Here is an 18363-nt window from a genome sequence, read left to right on the forward strand (position 1 = left end):
AATTTAATTAATACTTTGAAAACCCATAATTAATCAGATCGTCTTATTGAGTTATTTATTAGATAGTTTCGATATGTATAATTAATTAAATTATGTGGACTCTCACTTTTTTTTAATGTGATTGAACGTGTAGAATCGAAGGAAGTCAACTTAATTAACACGAATAATTTTGAATAATTAAAAAACACTGGAAATAGTTAGTGCCAATGAATAATTTGAAGACAATGGTAGAAGTGATTATTGTTTTCACAATCCGCCATACGTAAAAGCGGAGACAAGAAAGCAAAGGATATAAATATCTGCTGTAGCATTCATTATCTTCATAGCATCACTCACTCACCAACCAACAGATTTTTCATGCTTCGCCGAACTGTATTATTTTTCTTGGAACATTATCACATGCAAATTCCGCGATTGATCCTCTCTTTTTGGCTAACCCCAAGCTTAACTTGTCCAACACGAATTTGCTATTGTCCCTAATCGCTGCCTAACCTTAAAAACCCGCTATTTCTTCGTATGGGTTGAAACGGGCTGTGTACAGAATCTTGATGGAGAGGGATAGTGATTTGGAGTCTGATCTGAGCGCTGAAGGTGATGAAGAGGAGGGAATTGGAGCTGGGTTGGGGTTTTTGTTGAGGAAGAGTGGTGGAGACCAGTCGCCGTTCTGTGTACACTCTCTTTTGCAGCCTGCGCCTTGTGGGTTTATTGTTGTCGACGCGTTGGAGCCGGATAATCCCATTATTTATGTCAATTCCGTGTTCGAGATGGTGACGGGATATCGTGCTGAGGAAGTTCTTGGACGTAATTGGTAAATCTTTTTTCTTTCTGTTATCAGATACACATTTTCCTTAGTAAACAACAGGATAAAGGCCTTGGATGTTTCTGATCCAGTGTGCAGTGTGCTTCTAGATAAAAACAGGATAGAAGTTGGGGAACGAATGCCAATTTAGAATTTTCTTTCAGTAAAATTTTTATTCATTGCAAGATTGCAGTTTCTTTGCTGTCTAATTGAGCCACTGCACTCAATTTTTGCCTAATATCAGGGTCAAGGATTCAGCTATAATATCATGTGCCAGTTATTGATTTATTATTAAATTATGGATGTAATGTGCAGTAACTTTTATACTAAGTTGATAAGTTGAGATCAATATTCAATTCATTGTCTCTCTTTTATTTGTCATATGAGTGCCAAGTATTTTCCTAACTTCAGCATGAATGATACTGTGATTGTTGAAGCTACCAAGAGATATTTGGTCCTGGTTGATATGTATGACACTCATGTCTCAACTTTGTCGAAATTTCTGTAGCCGCTTCTTGCAATGCAGAGGCCCATTTGCTAAGCAAAGGCATCCTCTTGTGAACTCCTCGGTAGTTGCTGACATGAGAAGATGCATTGAGAGAGGGATTGAGTTTCAAGGAGAACTATTGAATTTTAGAAAAGATGGATCCCCAATGATGAATAGGTTGCATATGACCCCAATATATGGTGATAATGAAACAATAACACATATAATTGGCATACTGGTCTTTGCAGAAGCAACCCTTGATTTGGGTCCACTACCTGGATCTTCACTCTTGGAATCTGCGAGGGCATCTGCAAGGTTTAGATTTAATGTTTCTTCTTGCGAAGAGGTATTAGATGGGAGTCGGAATATTAGCCGTGGGATTTGTGGGATGATGCACTTAAGCGATGAAGTACTTTCTATGAACATCCTTTCACGACTTAGTCCAAGAGATATTACATCTATCTCCTCAGTTTGTCGGCGACTTTATGAGCTAACGAAGAATGAAGACCTGTGGCGAATGGTCTGTCAAAATGCATGGGGTAGTGAAACAACTCGAGTATTAGAGGCTGTGCCTGGTGCTAAAAGATTAGGTTGGGGAAGATTGGCAAGGGAACTTACCACTCTTGAAGCAGCAGCATGGAGAAAACTAACTGTTGGAGGTGCCGTTGAACCCTCCCGTTGCAACTTCAGTGCATGTGCTGTTGGGAATCGTGTTGTTCTTTTTGGTGGAGAAGGTGTCAACATGCAGCCCACAAATGATACCTTTGTATTAGATCTGAACTCCAGCAATCCCGAATGGAAATACGTCAAAGTGAGTTCTCCACCGCCTGCAAGATGGGGTCACTCTTTCTTGTGTGAATGGTTCTCATCTCGTTCTATTTGGGGGCTGTGGTAGACAAGGCTTGCTCAATGATGTCTTTGTGTTGGATTTGGATGCCAAACACCCTACTTGGCGTGAAATCTCCGGCTTAGCTCCACCACTTCCTAGATCTTGGCATAGCTCCTGCACCCTCGATGGGACAAAGCTGGTGGTAGTCTCTGGTGGTTGTGCTGATTCCGGAGTTCTTTTGAGCGACACTTTCTTGCTCGATCTTTCAATGGAGAAACCCGTGTGGCGAGAGATACCAGTAGCATGGACTCCACCTTCACGTTTGGGTCACACTTTATCTGTTTACTGGTGGTAGGAAAATCTTGATGTTTGGAGGTCTTGCCAAAAGTGGTCCTCTACGGTTCCGATCAAGTGATGTGTTCACCATGGATCTTAGCGAGGATGTGCCCTGTTGGAGATCTGTCACGGGCAGTGGAATGCCTGGTACTAGTAATCCAGGAGGCATAGCTCCTCCTCCTCGGCTTGATCATGTGGCCGTGAGTCTTCCTGGTGGTAGAATCCTCGTCTTCGGTGGCTCTGTGGCAGGTTTACATTCTGCATCTCAGCTCTATCTACTTGATCCAACTGAAGAGAAGCCAAACTGGAGAGTTTTAAACGTACCTGGGCGACCTCCAAGATTTGTGTGGGGACACGGTACATGCGTTGTTGGAGGGACAAGAGCTATAGTCCTTGGAGGTCAAACAGGGGAGGAGTGGATGCTGACTGAGATTCACGAACTATCATTAGCAAGCTCTGTTATCTAATATTGACGGTGGGAAAAACGGACACAGAGAAGGTTCTTCTCAGAAAAAAACATTATTTCGTGTTCAAGAAATTGGCACCCGTTCTAAGAATCCATTCCATGGACACCAAATCTGCATAAGAAAATGCATGACTGCAAGTCCAAGAAACCCAATCAGTACCTGTACGTAAATTTGTTCCCTCTCTTGGGCACTTGGGCTCACTCCAGCCGATGGCTGAATCTCGGTTTGATGTTATGTTGCTGTGATTCATTAGTATTGATGTACGTGCAGATGCATCGAACGCTTCTCATACAAGTTGAATTAATCTTTGATAATTTCCAATAGTCGGGTTGAAATTTTTGAGTAACAATCCTGCGTCATTAACCCTCATGACTCAACATGTCAATTTTCACTGGTTGATTTGAAATACAATCTTATGTTATCAGCCCTCGCGACTCAATACATCAATGCAACACGATATAACTTGTTTTTCAATTCTGCAGGGATCATTACGTGTAAGATTCCATATAGTTGTAAGCCGAGTGAAAGCTTGTGCATTGTTGTCAGGGATTCGACGCTCCTGCAGTTGAGCTTGTACATTGTGGTTAGTATCTCAACATGCCAGTGAAAATGAGACACATGAGTTGAAAAGATCATATCGGACGAACGCTAATTATATTTATATGTGAACGAGATCCACCCAACAACTAATCTTATTTCCACTAATAATCGTATTCCAAAGTGTACACCTTACCACAGTTATTCAAGATGATAGATATGTGATGAATTTGGCCATTGATTGAACAAGTAGATTGAGTTTGTTGTGCTCATCCTTGTGGTCTGGACGGGATGCTATTATGCTAATCCGTTCATCTAATAAGCTCATACCGTACATTATGGTGACCACGGCAAGATGCTTGGAGTGGTGTTCATCCGTTCATCCAGCACACTCCCAGCTCAAGATCGCCGTACCATGTTCAATATATGTATCGATAATCCTCAAGTTAACTTCCAGATTCAAATTTCTTGGGCATTACACATAGAATCGAGTTTGATGTAAAAATAAATCACCAACTGGATTATTTTCGAGGTAAAAAAATATAGGATCTTGGATTGAGACAACCAAAGGAAGAACTTGCATACGATACTGGCTACTCTTTATATATAAGAAACAGTCTCAAAAAACATAAAGCCGAGGATTGCGGTCTAGCACATCAGAATCATACAGATGAATTGATATACAAGATGAATCTTGGAAGATTTTCAAGAACCATTGTAAAAACAGCTCCAAGCATGAAGAGCAGAACAAAAGTAAGTAATATCTTTCCAACGTACATGAAACTGATCGGTGATTGTGGTTTAGACCTTGCAGAATGTGAATCAGCAAGACCCTGCTCCGGTACCAATGCATTAGGTAGCCTTTGTAAGTACTGATAGTCACGAAGCTCAATAATTTCTATTTAGAAAACTATGCAACTAACATACAAAAAATTATGCATTCACTTCTCTCTCTTTTCTACCTCAAACTGTAATATTATGCGACTAACAGTGGGGGAATATATGATTGTGATTGATGATCTCTCAGTAACTACAGTATACCAGTATCACTCTAGAAAGTAGAAACAAACAAATCGCAAATATTACAGTCTTCCATTTGCATCATGCATTAATGTCTTCAAAATGCTACTCGTACAACAATGACAAGCAAGAAATTTCTTTGATGCAACCTTATCGAGGTAAACACAAGAAAGATCTCCAGTGATTTCCCCACCACCTAAATCATCTTATGTTGAGAAAACCATAAGTATCAACTGCCTAAAGGCTCGAATTTAAATGTTTTGTCAAGGAATTTGTGTAAAAGTGGAAGTTATGTAAGTACCTATATCTTGGACAGGACAGCTAAATGCAAATCGTGAGTTCACAATATGAAATGAAAAGTTATTGTTAAAAAAACAGGACGCCTCAACAAATCAACAAAAGAATCAAGAATTTCCTCTAAACGATGCTTATTTTACGCAAGCTTTTGTTTTTTAATGGCATCTTATGAAAATGAGTATATATTTCTATTCGACATGGTTTGAGGCTGGAAAAAAGGTTACAACTTACAATGGGCGAGTTTGGGTACAGCAAGACTTGTTATAAATTGTTTATAAAGCTAAACTTTTTGATTCCTTTTTTTTTATGGAAAAAAAAGCACAAGCATTTTAGGTTAAGAATAATAGTAAGATCTAATTTTTTTATTTGAAAAGGTAAGCCCAAACTTTAACAACCTTATTTTCTAACTTCTTAATTCATCTTATTGAACACTCTATAAGATTAAAGGCCTAACCCACTGGCTTTTTCCGAATCAACTTCTTCATGCAAACACAGTCAATCCCATACTGCTTCAACAATTTCTCATGATTTCTCACATGACAAGGGTCAATCAAAAGCCACCAGCTTTCTGACATCTTATTTTTAAGCAACCTCATCCCAACGATAATATATTCAAAAAAATATCAGACATAGGAAACCACACACCATAGAACATGCCTTCTCCAGGCTTTTCCTTTCACAATCTCCTCTGCATTAATCTTGTTTTATATGAAAGTCATTTAGTCAAAACTCAAAATTCAAAGATTTCACACCAAAACTTGTACCTTAGCAGATACTTTCCGAACTCGAGTTGGTTCAATGTGTACCCCTTTATCACCTATTAAAAAAACAGAGTAAAGAAAAATATATAAGTAGCCTTGAGATGGGCAACTCACCTACCTCTGATGATCACAATTTGGGGTCATTTAACAAAATCCAGGGGTAGATCAATGGGACAATAAGGGATGTTCCCCAAAATTCAAAATTTCATCAATACTTATATAAAAAATGCGACTTTGCCACAAATAAACTAAGTTGCCTCCGATGAATTTATAGGTCATCCCCAACCAAAAGCAAGATAGAATATAACATGAAAGAGAATCACCATATGAATGAACCACAGTCTGCAACTTCCAATCAGGGCCGTACTTAGCGAGCACTGAATTGGGGCCAAAGCTAACAGGCTCTTCTTCCCCTTCTTTCACTGCCTCAATGTGCGAAACAAGTGTAATATTCTCAAAATTATCACTGTCATTGTCCTTAAGTAGCCTCTTATTTATCAAATCCACCGCAAATCCAGCTTCAGTGCCGGAAGAAAAACGTAGAACCTTTCCTGAACTCCTGCATTCTACCTCCACAAACTACAAATTTGAAACATACTTTTCAATTAAACTAACAATCTGCATAATTAAAAGAAAAAACAATCGGACCTCAGAAGTGCGAGAATATTAATTTAATTAGCTAAAAATCAAAATCTTGAAATAACTATAAACAATCAAACCACCATTCCTAATCCCCTTCTTGTTTACAAAATTCACCAGAAAACGCTTAATCCTGCCTGAACGAACTCATGCAGGCTACAAAATTTGATCTTAACAGAACAGATATCCTTAACTCCATCAAGAATCTGAGCGGGCGACGCGCATGCATGAAATAGAATTCAGATGGGTATTCTAAAATATTATTGTAAGACCTAAAAAATAAAGATTTGGGACAATCGTAGAAGAATAAATTGCGTCTTCTGGCTGGAAAATACGAAGAAAGTGATGGAGCTCACCGGTGGATGTGCCTGAGGATGTTTGACTTCTGTATTAGCTTTGTCCTCAGCCATATGAATCAAAAAGGGGGACGATGATTATTGGATCGTAGAAATTTCTATGGTTGATTGGGGATACGAAGAATCACCTCAATTGCATCATTTGGATCAACGAAAAAGATAAAAAAGAAAATATGTATAAATCCAATACAAACGCCTCCCTTGTAAATTTCTTATGGTTGAAAGCTACGAAGACTCTCACCGGTAATAACCGATTTTTCCCTCTTTGAACGCATGAAATCAGTCGCAAGGGTGATTTAAGATCGACAAAAACTCGCCTGAGGATAGTGTTTGACGAGAAGTTGAATGAGTTATGTATGAAAAAATATTATTTTTTATATTAAGAGTATTATTTTTTATTGTAAATATCGATATTATTGACTCATTTCACAGATAAAGATTCTTGAAATTTTCTCATAAAAAATTGCTCTTTAAGATTCTGACGCGACACCATTTAGGCTGTGTTTGTATGTATATATATATTATAAATTTGATAAAATTTAACACTGAAAAAATTTATAATCATAAGCAAGTATAGGAAAACATACACCGAGAATAACTAACCAATGAATGTTACAAATTATCCCGACAGTAAGAATTAATGATCTTGATCGCAATTTCGCTATGAACCCTCGTATATTTGTTCAAAACTTATACATATGATGTCAAGATTTTCGATGTTTTATTTTGATTCGAGCTGATGTAACGACAGTTCACATTGACATCGGTGAAAAATGTGTATTTAAGTCATGCATATTGATTTCACAATGTTTGCATTGCCAAGTGCTCCACGGAGAACCAGTGTAAATCATCCAACAAGTTCATCAAAGCATCCTTATTCCTTTCATTCAGGTGGAAAAACAAAAGACAAAACCAAAACCAAGCCAATACTTTAGGACAAGACGAAAAAAGTAGTCTTGAACTAGAACAGAGGGTGTTTGGTATGAGTACCCGTATCTACGATCCCCAAGCTGTAGTAGATTCACCCACAGGATCGAGACTCGCGTCCATTAAAATTCCTGGATCACAAATCATGATGAACAGATAGAGGTTAGAAAACCATGGAAATGAGAATTCTGCAAAAATGAAACTTGACTTTTTAATGGTAGTTTTCTTTGATCAACCAATGGCACAAGTGACGACTGGTAACTAGTTTGTCACCAGCACCTCACCTTCGCATAAAGAAATCATGAAACAGATGTCATCAAAATTAACATGCCGCGAAATAATGAAGTGGGAGCTTGCATGACCAGTCGAGGTTCCTGTGGTGAGGTGAGATTGCATCTTGACTCGTTCGCATGATGGGCTGGATTGAAGTGTTTGGGTCCATGACATCTGTCATCGTGGTTGTCCTCAAGCCCTCCCCCACCTTTTCCAACACTTTAAACTGCCCAAAGTAGCGAAGAGATAGTTTGGTATTGCTACGAGATGCAATGCTCTGCTTGCGGTATACCAGAAGCTTTAGGAGAACCTCGTCCCCTATCTCAAAGTTGACTTCTCGATGTTTGGCATCATAATTCAATTTCATGACATTGCGTGCTTGTAAAAGGCGATCACGGAGTTGGTGTAGGAGCTTATCACGTTGCTGCAGCGCATGACTGGCCTGCACAATGCTTGGCTTGGGATGTAGGACAAGAGACTAAGGGCTTGCGACCAGAAACTACTTCAAAAAGGGTTGCCTTGAGAGTAGTGTGAAAACTAGTGTTATTGCAAAATTCAGTCCATGCAAGCCACTCAAACCATTTATGTGGATGATTCCATGTGAAGGGGCGCATGTACATTTTCAGTGTGCGGTTTACAATCTCAGTTTGTCCGTCGGATTGAGGTTGATAGGCTGAGCTGAAGCACAATTTCGTTACACTCAACCTGAAAAGTTCCTGCCAAAAAAAACTTGCGAAATTGTCTCCAAAATTTTTGATCTGGATAGCTAAGTTTGTGGAGAAATAATCATTAAAGAGCCTCGAATTCCCGGCTTCACGCTTTCTTTAGATGAACTTCATCTATTTGTCGACTTTGTTAAAGTATCAATGACATTAGGTCTTTCCATGGATCATAATCTTCGTCATCAACTTCAACTTGCACTTCGTTTTCACTTGTCGAGCTAGAGCTGATGTTACTGCAATATTGAAACATTTTGGAGTAAAAAAATTCAAGTGTATGTGTTTGCCAATTTATATGTTCTTACAATGAAGAATTGTAGAGCTCAAGGTGTTAATATATTTTTTTCTTCTAAATGACTATGTTAGAGGATTTATATCCGTAAAGGAATGATATAGGAGGCAAATAAATCATTCAAGAAATTATAGAACTTGACCGATCAATTACTTAAAGTATAATTGCAAAACATATATGTTCTTGATTATATTTGAAAGTGTGAAATAAGCAAATAAATAGGTGATAAATTTTATTGCAAAAGGTAAATAACACAACATTTATAGAGATTTGAAGCTAAATTTTCTACTACTGTCTTTTTTCTCCCCACGGAAGAAATAACAGGAAAGTTGCAGTTCAATGCGTCTTAAACACAGGATAATTGGAAGCATTAATATTTTCTCTTATCGTAATTCATATACAGGAATGAATAGCTTTCAGTCAGTTTCAAGACATTAAATAGCTTTCATAAGTTGTTCTCTCAATAAATTATACTTTCTAACACAGAATTATTCAGAATTTAATGCAATAGAGGCCCAAGAAAATGCTCCTTTTGTTACGTCATATTTAAATATCAGACAAATTGGTCTATTACCATCTTTGTTAGATATCGAAAAACAGCAAATCCGCTATGTTAAATTAATGGGCTTTTACAATCCCATGTTTTAAAGAAATCAGACGTATTTGTCCCATTTGAAAAAGGTTCAACACAAAACTCACTATATGTTAAGTTTGTCGTCATCTAGAACTTACATTTTCCAACATATTTTTCCTTTCTGGTGATGATACAAGAAACCAAGTGTACTAGGAAGATCAGCGGCAAAAATTTAGCAAAAAATAACAATATTACAGGTTGATCATTGATGTCAATTGTATTGTACTCATAAAAGGGCCAAAGATCAGACAGAAATCCATTTCTGCCAGCCCTTTCAATATGCAGCAGAAAACAAAATAGATAGTACATCATCTCTCCTCTAAGAAAGTTTTATCTAGTGAGGCAGAGTTAATCATTTTGTTTTACTCTAAATCAGAATATTGAGTTCGATCTGTATCCGATGCTAATGTGAAACTCATTTTGGCTTCTTGTTCAAACGGTGTAATGCTGCTGGATGGTCTCAATGTCGAGCCCTTTAAGCTTCACGACTGATTCAACATGTCCCTTAAGTGTATGCAACTCCCTTAGCCTGTTGCAAATGCGAAAAAGCAGGTCATGTTTTCGTTACATGTGCAATGTTTGCTTGAAAGAATTAAGCAAGACCAGATCAATATCTATGTACCTAGCTATCTCAGCTCTCCTCTTGGCTTGTTCTGCAATTTCGGACAGTTCCCTGTAGCTGCTCTTCTCATTGAAAATATTTGTTGCTTCCTGTGTTTGGAGGCCGTGTAAAGTTCTTTGAGCAAGAGCCCATTGAGCTTCCCTCTCCTCTTTTCCATAATCTTTCTTGGTTGAGAAAGCGATCTATTTCAAAGAAGAAAAACTAAAAATATTAAGATTGTATGGATGGTGATAGAAGTGTAACCTACATCTTTTAACTGTTAAAAAGCCAAATAACAGCATTTTGGAGAAAGGTTTTAGTCATGTTCTACAGAAATTGTTGACATATATATGTACCTTGTTGTCATACAAGTTCTGCCAAGCCTTTCCACTTAAGATGTAACGGATAGCAAACTTCATCAAGTCGAGCGGCACATAGAAAACGATACTGTAAAGCCAGATTACACCAGCCCATCCCCAACCACATCCTTTGATTCTGGCAAACTCCCAGTTGGCATACACAGCTACGAGAGTAGCAACCTATGCAAACAAATCGGTTTTCCAAGGGTTAAAATTCAGACCATTTTAACAAGACATGTTTTCTAAGTTAAAGTCTAGGATAGGTAAATGTTACCAATTGTGCAATGACGAAAGCAGTCAATAACAGAAGTCCAGGGCGTTCAACAAATGACCAACTGCGTGACCTGGTCACGAAAATGAGGGCTTGGCTAACAATACTAACTTGTAAGTATAGAGCGGCCATCATTTCATACTCACTGTCTCGAATATTTTTAACTCCAAATTTGTCCTGAATAGCACGAAAAAATTGTTTTACTAGTGGATGCAAAAACCACAAAAAAAGTACTAAATTAAGGCCGGATTGGTTCATTACAGGGAAGAAGTCGGTCTTATGCATCAGCCAGAAGAATATAACAGTCATCAATGCAAGGTAACCTCCAAGTACTATGCCAGTGGCGAAAATCTCCTTCAATTTCCAGCTATCGGGCAACGGAGATGGCTTCACCCTATCTTTTGAGATGGTCATAATTGTACCTAAGTAAACAAGATTTATTAATTTATATTCCCAAGTTTTTTTGGGGAGAAAAAAGTGAAAAAATGGATGACTTTGGAGAAATTGGAATACATAATCTAACAAGTTACCATCATTAAGGATGGCAATGATCAAAACCATGAAGGGAGAGAAATCGAATTCCCAAATCAAGGCAATAAGCATGAAACCAAACTGCAAACAAGAATTGAATGATATGAGGACCGAACATATCAAAAGTAGTATAGATCGTCAAATGCTGTACAATCAACTTACCACGATACGGATGGTGATTGAGACTGCATATATCTGCAAAACAGAGATGAATGACACTTTAGTTTGCATTAGACTTATCACCTATCTAAAGATTATCTTCGACGCGATTGTTTTATGATTGAGTAAAAGATATCCTTCACGTTCATTCTAATATACCTACATCTATATAATGGGGAATTATAATTTTCCAAATTAAGAGTGATTAATGGAGTTTTAGTCTTTTAACATTGTGTCGTAGATGTCAGTGATTATGGTAAAACCACATAAATCTTGCACTGTATAACATTCTCTGTTTGCTGAAGTTTTATTATCTCAAAATTCAACAATTTTTTGCATACCAATGCATAGATCAAAATAGAAGGAAAATGATCGAAACTAACTGTGTAATTCTTCATTCTTTGGAAAATAGCTCTGCTCGTCAACACTGCACTAATGATGACACTAAGCCCAGGTTCTGTCAGCACGATGTCGGAAGCACCTCTTGCAGCATCAGTAGCATCAGCAACGGCAATCCCAATGTCTGCCTTCTTTAGAGCAGGGGCGTCGTTGACACCATCTCCTGTCATTCCAACAATGTGCTTACTTTCCTGCAACTTCTTTACTATTTCATATTTGTGCTCTGTAATGGACAAAAAAATGCAGCAAATTTCCATTTCTTAGAGTTGAAAATAGAAGAAATTATTAGAGTCAAATACAACTTCAAAAATCAAGAAATGTGAAAAATCACCAACCTGGAAAGACCCCAGCAAAACCATCGGCCTTCTCAATCAATTCTTCTACAGGAAGGCCAGCAATAGACTCATCCTTGTGTTGCCCGAGTAAAGAAGCTGATGGATACATGTTTACTCCCATCCCGAGCCTACGTCCAGTCTCCTTAGCAATGGCAAGTTGATCACCTATATCAGAGAAACATTAACGATTGAGGGATATATTTAGAAGAAAAAAACTGTGGCTTCAATATGGCAGCTATCCTTGGTGATGAATCATTAACTTACCAGTAATCATTTTGACATTTACACCAAGATTTAGTGCCCTGCGGATGGTTTCTGCGCTATCGTGTCTCGGTGGATCAAAAAGAGATAGGAGCCCAACAAATTGCCATGGAGCACCATGGCTCTCCTTTTTCTTTTCTGGAACTTCCTGCAAATATAACATGATAAACACACTGTTAAATATGGTAATGTCGACATTCGTGCAAGCAGTTTTAAAACAAACCTGTCTGGCAACAGCCAAGGACCGTAGCCCACGCTCAGCAAATTTATCAATTACGCTGTGAACCTTTTTCTTCAAGTCTTCCTTGCAATTGCACAGAGTCAAAATCTGATTCAAGAAAAACGGGAAAAACAAAGAAAAAGGATAATTAGTATGATCTGGTAAACTGCAAGTGTAAATACCCCCAATGTCCTATATCAGATTATTCTAGCAACTTGGATTAAATTTTACAAAGACTGTGGACAAATACGAAGTATTTGTGAGCGGAGCCTTTTTATGCATTGTCATGCTTGTGTGGACCCATGGACTCCACAGTGGCAGCAGGCCACGATATTGAATTAAAAAAAGAAAAAGAAAAGTGTACCTGTTCAGGAGCTCCCTTGCTGGCACGATGCCAATTCCCGTCTGAATCAATATAAGTCAAAGCCGTCCTCTTATCCACAGGGTTGAAGGGGAAGAAATGCAACTCCTTGATGCCAGCTCTAGCCTGAAAGTCATAAACATGTTCTATTTTATCAGTCCGCAATTTTGAACACCTAATCTTTATAAAAAATGTGTACCTCTTTTGGATCAGCGAGCGTGCCAACAATGGCAGCATCAATAGCATCTTGATTTTCAGTTCTCGAAGCCCTAGCAGCAAGAAGCAGAACAAGATCGGGATCCACACCTTTTGCAAAGACCTCAATCAAACTTTTATCGACAGTCAACTTGTTAAGAGTCAAAGTTCCAGTTTTGTCACTGCACAAGACGTCCATTCCTGCCATTTCCTCAATGGCAGTCATTCTCTTTGTGATGGCTCCTTGCTGTGATAGCCTGTGGGATCCAATAGCCATCGTCACAGACAAGACGGTGGGCATAGCGATCGGAATGCCTCCAATCAAGAGAACGAGGAGATTGTCAATACCCTTCCTATATGGCCTGTGCTGAATCGGGTACATCACGATTATTTCGGCCAGCATACCAATGGCTATCGAGCAAATGCAGAAGTTACCGATTGCTGTGAGAACTTTCTGGAAGTGTCCCACTTGGTTCGTGCTGTCCACAAGATGAGCTGCTTTCCCGAAGAAGGTGTGGACACCAGTGGCGATGACTACAGCTTCGATTTCACCTTGTTTACAAGTGGAACCCGAGAAAACTTCATCGTAAGGATTCTTGGTTACTGGAAGGGATTCTCCAGTGAGGGCGGATTGGTCAATCTTTAATGGATCACCTTCAAGCAAACGAGCATCGGCAGGGACAATGTCTCCCAATTTGATACTTACTATATCTCCAGGAACCAGAATGGCAGCTTCCTGCTCGCTCCATTGACCATCCCTGAGGACCTATTTTCAATAATCCATCCAAAACAAGAAGCCAATGAAGTTTTTTCATGGTTTGATATATTATCAGACTTACTCGTAGGAGTATTCGCATGAATCTCCTATATATATTTGAAAACTAAATATATAATTTGGAAGTAGAAGTGAGGATACTCCAGAGATACCAAAAACGAAATCCTCATAATCAACTCCGTCCATGAAAATCAAGCGATAGGCTAATTTCATTCCTTGGATAAGAGACGTTATTATTTTTAACTATCATACCTTAGTTTTAGGAGCAAGACCGGCCATAAGGGCCGCAGCGGCGTTTCCGGCATTATTCTCTTCTATGAAACTGATAGTAGAGTTGATAACGAGCAAGCAAACAATACCAACAAAGTCTTGCCAATCCGGCGGTTTGCCACCTCCGTTAGCGAGAGCAATCGCCATGATAGCTGCAGCTTCCATAACCCATGAGAGTGGATTCCACATAAAACCAAGGAACTTGAGAATTTTGCTCTCCTGAATCACCAGGACACAAATTATGAAATTTATATGTAACCCAAGTGTTAATATATTCAAGGAAACAAAACTTGTTGAAAGAGAGATACCTTCTTCTCTTCCAGTTTGTTAGGTCCAAAAATTTGAAGCCTTGTGGCTCCTTCTTCAGAACTCAGCCCTTCACGGGTACATTTCAACTGCTCGAAAACTTCCTCAATCGGAACTTTTTCCTGTTATTTGGTGGAAAACAGAAACATAGAGTTAATGGTTCACACATGATCATATATTTGTTGTTCTTAAAACCATCATAAGACATGTTTAAAATCGTTCAGCCATATAAAAATATCATGGTAAATTCTTTATTCATAAACTTCTAATATCTTCATCATCACTGGGAAACATGATTACTCGACAGCATCATATTCTGTTCAAAAACAAAAATATATAACTTCTAAGTTGCTTATACCATAGTTAACAACTATATATCATATTAAGTTCAGCTTCCACCTCGATCTCATCGATCATATTATCTTGGTCTTCCCTCTCCTACGCAGCATCACATCCATCCTCACAAATGTCTTCGAAGTTGAACGTTACTAAATGTTCAAAAGGTGCATTTGTAATATCTTCTTCAGTTACAATCCATTCTACATTTGTTCTAATACATCAAATTATCTAGCTTATGTGATGAACTTGTTATCTGAACAGCGTGTTAATATTAAGTTTCTTTCCATATTTTAAAGATGAAGTTGAACACGAGATTTTCAACTATGTATTCAAAATCATAAGAAGTTTCGCTCATCGATATCTTTCGTTTTCGCTTTCGAAAAACTGATTTCTCCGGCCACGCACCGAATGCAAACAACTACGTATGTTTACAACTATACTACACATCTACATGATCATTAAAACATTTAGTATTTATTCATATTTATTCAGCTTTCACCAACATTATATAAAACAAGACACAGGATACTCTGCATGCTTCACGAGGAAGCTGACTTTTTGTGAAGACCGGGCCCGAATAGATTTACTAGCCAGTCAAAATGTCTTAAATTCTGCATGCTTCACGAGGAAGATTCGACGTGAACTCGACGCGGCAAAGTGGGGATCCAATACCCACCCCACCCCCACGCCGCTAGTACATCAAATGCGTTGACGAATACCCCCAATAAAGAAAAAGTGTCGCACCCTAACTTGTTATCGTACCCACAAGGTGCGTTGAAAGAAAATAAAATTATAGACTTTTATATAAAAGTTTCATTTATTTGGAAAAAATAATTTACAGCAGTACACATATATTATTTTTTTATAATGTTAAAAATAATACAGATTATTTTTTTAGAAAATTTTTTCTCGACGTCTATGGTGCTTTATTTTTTTTTTTTTTTTGAACATACGTCTATGGTGCTTTATAATATAGGTGGTTTTGGACGAAGAATGACCTGATCATTTAAATTTAAATAAAATTGAGATATTTTTGTTATAATTTCGATTATTATATTAAATAATAATTATTATTATGATTCCATTAAAAATCTTTACAATATAAATGAGTAAGTATAATCTAGAGAAAAATAATTTAAAAAATGGACAAATAAGAGTTCATTCCAAGTAGGTATTTTGTGAGACGGTCTCACGAATCTTTATCTGTGAGATCGGTCAATCCTACTGATATTCACAATCAAAAATAATACTCTTACCATAAAAATTAATATTATTCATGGATGACTCAAATAAGATATATGTCTCACGAAATACGACCCGTAAGACGTCTCACACAAATTTTTATCTTTTCTTAAACTTCATGGGTGAAAAGCACTTGTTTTTTTAAATTAAAAAACAACTCTTCTCTTAGAAAATGTAATGTTTCGTTACAAAAAATCGTTTTAAAAACAGCAATACTTTTCTATAAACCGAAATTTATGACTTTTCAATTTATACTTTACTTCTAGTTTATTTAAAATTTAAAACAAAAGCACTTTTTAACATTGATTCAAACGTTAAATTCACATCTTTTTTAATTAAAAAAATGATTTATTTAAGTATTATTTTAACCTACGACTTCTATAAATCTCGATCTGAACGTTGAAAACTAAAAAGAACCAAGGTGGCGTGGACATAAATTGAGGAAACAGTTAGGAAACAGAAATTCGGAAGAGCTAAAAGTACCACGGAACCAGTACAACAAAATTGACCCATCAAATTTCAATATTCAATTAATTTTTTTAAAAAAAATAATTAAATAATTATTTTGTTTTTCTGAAATATTATAAAATTCGGAATAAACATCAAAAGATAGGATTTGCTTTTTATAAATTTCCCAAAGGAAATTAATTGCGTATGGCCAAAATCTTCCGAAAAAAGTTGGATTTTTTTTCTTGTTCAGTTTACACACTACTAAAAGATGGTGAGCCAATATCATACCTTACCGCATCATTAACCACCAAATCTTCATAAATAATTATTTTCATTTGAAAACAAAATTTTCATAAAAAAAAACAGATTTTAATATATTTGTGATATAGATACAATTATCATCATATTTCATCTTCTTAGTTTCGTTCTTTTTAAAAAAAAAATTATAATGCATAAAAAACATTATAATTTAATGACTCTTTGTTTATGATATAGATACACGTATGTGTGTATATATATACATATGAAATTTTTCTTCCGCAAAATCATGGAACAGATCTTCGTATACTGATGAAAAAAGAAGAGGAAAAAATGGAAGCATCGGCTCCTGAAGAATGCGTGAAAATATTGTGCAGACTTGAAACAAAAATGCTTCGAAATACGTTGATTTTTGTAAGCAAAAAAGAATTTGATAAGAAATATTTACCAGATCAACAGTCTCATTCTTGATTTCTTCGAGGCTCAGAGCTTTATCTCCGCCCATCTTCGGAATCTCACCTCTGCTGCCGCAGATTCTGATACAGAAGAAATGAGAGATTTTGGGGGTTTTTATGGAAACAAAAAAAAAATTATTGGGAGGCAAATATTAAATGCTTAGTGAATCATTGAATAATGGTTCTTTTGTGTGTCTATATGTATGTATATATATAATATCGAGGAAAGGGAAGTATTTGGCTCAACTAAGCTCGAGGAGTTTTTTGACATACTTTTATAAATACATACATATATATATATATACATATATATACATATATATATGTATATATATATATATAAAGCTGATAAGTTAAACACTCGGTGTAATTATTTACTGTGAACATCAATGATATGACGTTTATCTATTAATAATATAAAAATTTATGTGAAACGATCTCACGGATCATATTTTGTTAGACGGATCTCTTATTTGGGTCATCCATGAAAAAAATATTATTTTTTATGCTAAGAATATTACTTTTTATTATGAATATCGAGATTCGTGAGATCATCTCACAAGAGACTTATTCATCATATAATATGTCATCTCAACAATGGTTTCATGATCATTTCTATAAAATTATATATATATAGTATTTTGATATGTTATTAATAAATTATGTTTATTTATGTGTGTATCGTTGAGATGACGTTCATGTTTAGATAACAGAGATTAAGAAGATTTTGTTAATTGTAATATTATATTATAATTTATATGTGCGCCGAAAACTCTTTCAAGTGCCCATTTGTATACTTTCTATGGTTAATTCATATGTAACGAACAAGATTTAACCGTCAAAAAATTTTTGGCATGTTCAACTATTTTATAATTTCAAAAATATTAGTGAACAGTCCAACATTTATCTATTCATCTTATCTTTTACATAGATGACATTTGTTACTACCTGTTAGTATATGATTATATATATAAATTATATAGGTCTGGAAGGAGTCATATTTTTGTGTATAATTACAATTTTGTCTTATAAAATGATGTTTAATTTAATTGATGGGGATTTGTGTGGATTCAATATAATATTTATTTACATGGAATTTCAAAAACAAAAGGAATTAACTTAGAAAAATAAAAAAAATTACATAGAATATATGAGTTAGTGGAGAAAAGAAAGTGGGGTTTGTTGAGGAAAATGACTTTAAAG

The 18363-nt window shown here is 36.4% G+C and overlaps 2 protein-coding genes and 1 pseudogene across 4 annotated transcripts; 1 reads left to right on the forward strand and 2 right to left on the reverse strand.

The window, feature by feature from the left end:
- Positions 1–234: 234 nt before the first annotated feature.
- Positions 235–3237, forward strand: LOC142504830 (adagio protein 1-like; annotated as a pseudogene).
- Positions 3238–3341: 104 nt separating this feature from the next.
- LOC142504831 (uncharacterized) lies at positions 3342–6828 on the reverse strand. Of its 2 annotated transcripts, none has more exons than XM_075617656.1 (5): positions 6529–6828; positions 5857–6112; positions 5537–5589; positions 3652–4327; positions 3342–3477 (listed from the first exon to the last, which is right to left on the reverse strand). In XM_075617656.1, the coding sequence occupies exons 1-4, from the start codon at positions 6580–6582 to the stop codon at positions 4118–4120; spliced, it is 573 nt and encodes a 190-aa protein (XP_075473771.1). In that variant the 5' UTR covers positions 6583–6828; the 3' UTR covers positions 3342–3477; positions 3652–4117. The 2 variants fall into 2 exon arrangements, with proteins under 2 accessions (XP_075473771.1, XP_075473772.1); XM_075617657.1 differs by having other exon boundaries at positions 3652–4288; positions 6529–6827.
- Positions 6829–9504: 2676 nt separating this feature from the next.
- Positions 9505–17353, reverse strand: LOC142505669 (plasma membrane ATPase 4-like). Of its 2 annotated transcripts, XM_075618753.1 has the most exons (16): positions 17154–17353; positions 14419–14538; positions 14093–14329; positions 13070–13831; positions 12874–12996; positions 12513–12617; positions 12293–12437; positions 12029–12193; positions 11678–11916; positions 11298–11330; positions 11135–11216; positions 10866–11026; positions 10608–10781; positions 10331–10513; positions 9996–10177; positions 9505–9902 (listed from the first exon to the last, which is right to left on the reverse strand). In XM_075618753.1, exons 1-16 carry the CDS (start codon positions 17208–17210, stop codon positions 9806–9808), a joined length of 2865 nt encoding a protein of 954 aa, XP_075474868.1. In that variant the 5' UTR covers positions 17211–17353; the 3' UTR covers positions 9505–9805. The 2 variants fall into 2 exon arrangements, with proteins under 2 accessions (XP_075474868.1, XP_075474867.1); XM_075618752.1 differs by having other exon boundaries at positions 10608–11026.
- Between the last annotated feature and the right edge of the window lie 1010 nt (positions 17354–18363).

Source organism: Primulina tabacum, chromosome 10 (genome assembly GCF_025594145.1).
Source record: "Primulina tabacum isolate GXHZ01 chromosome 10, ASM2559414v2, whole genome shotgun sequence".
Classification (NCBI taxonomy): Eukaryota; Viridiplantae; Streptophyta; class Magnoliopsida; order Lamiales; family Gesneriaceae; genus Primulina; species Primulina tabacum.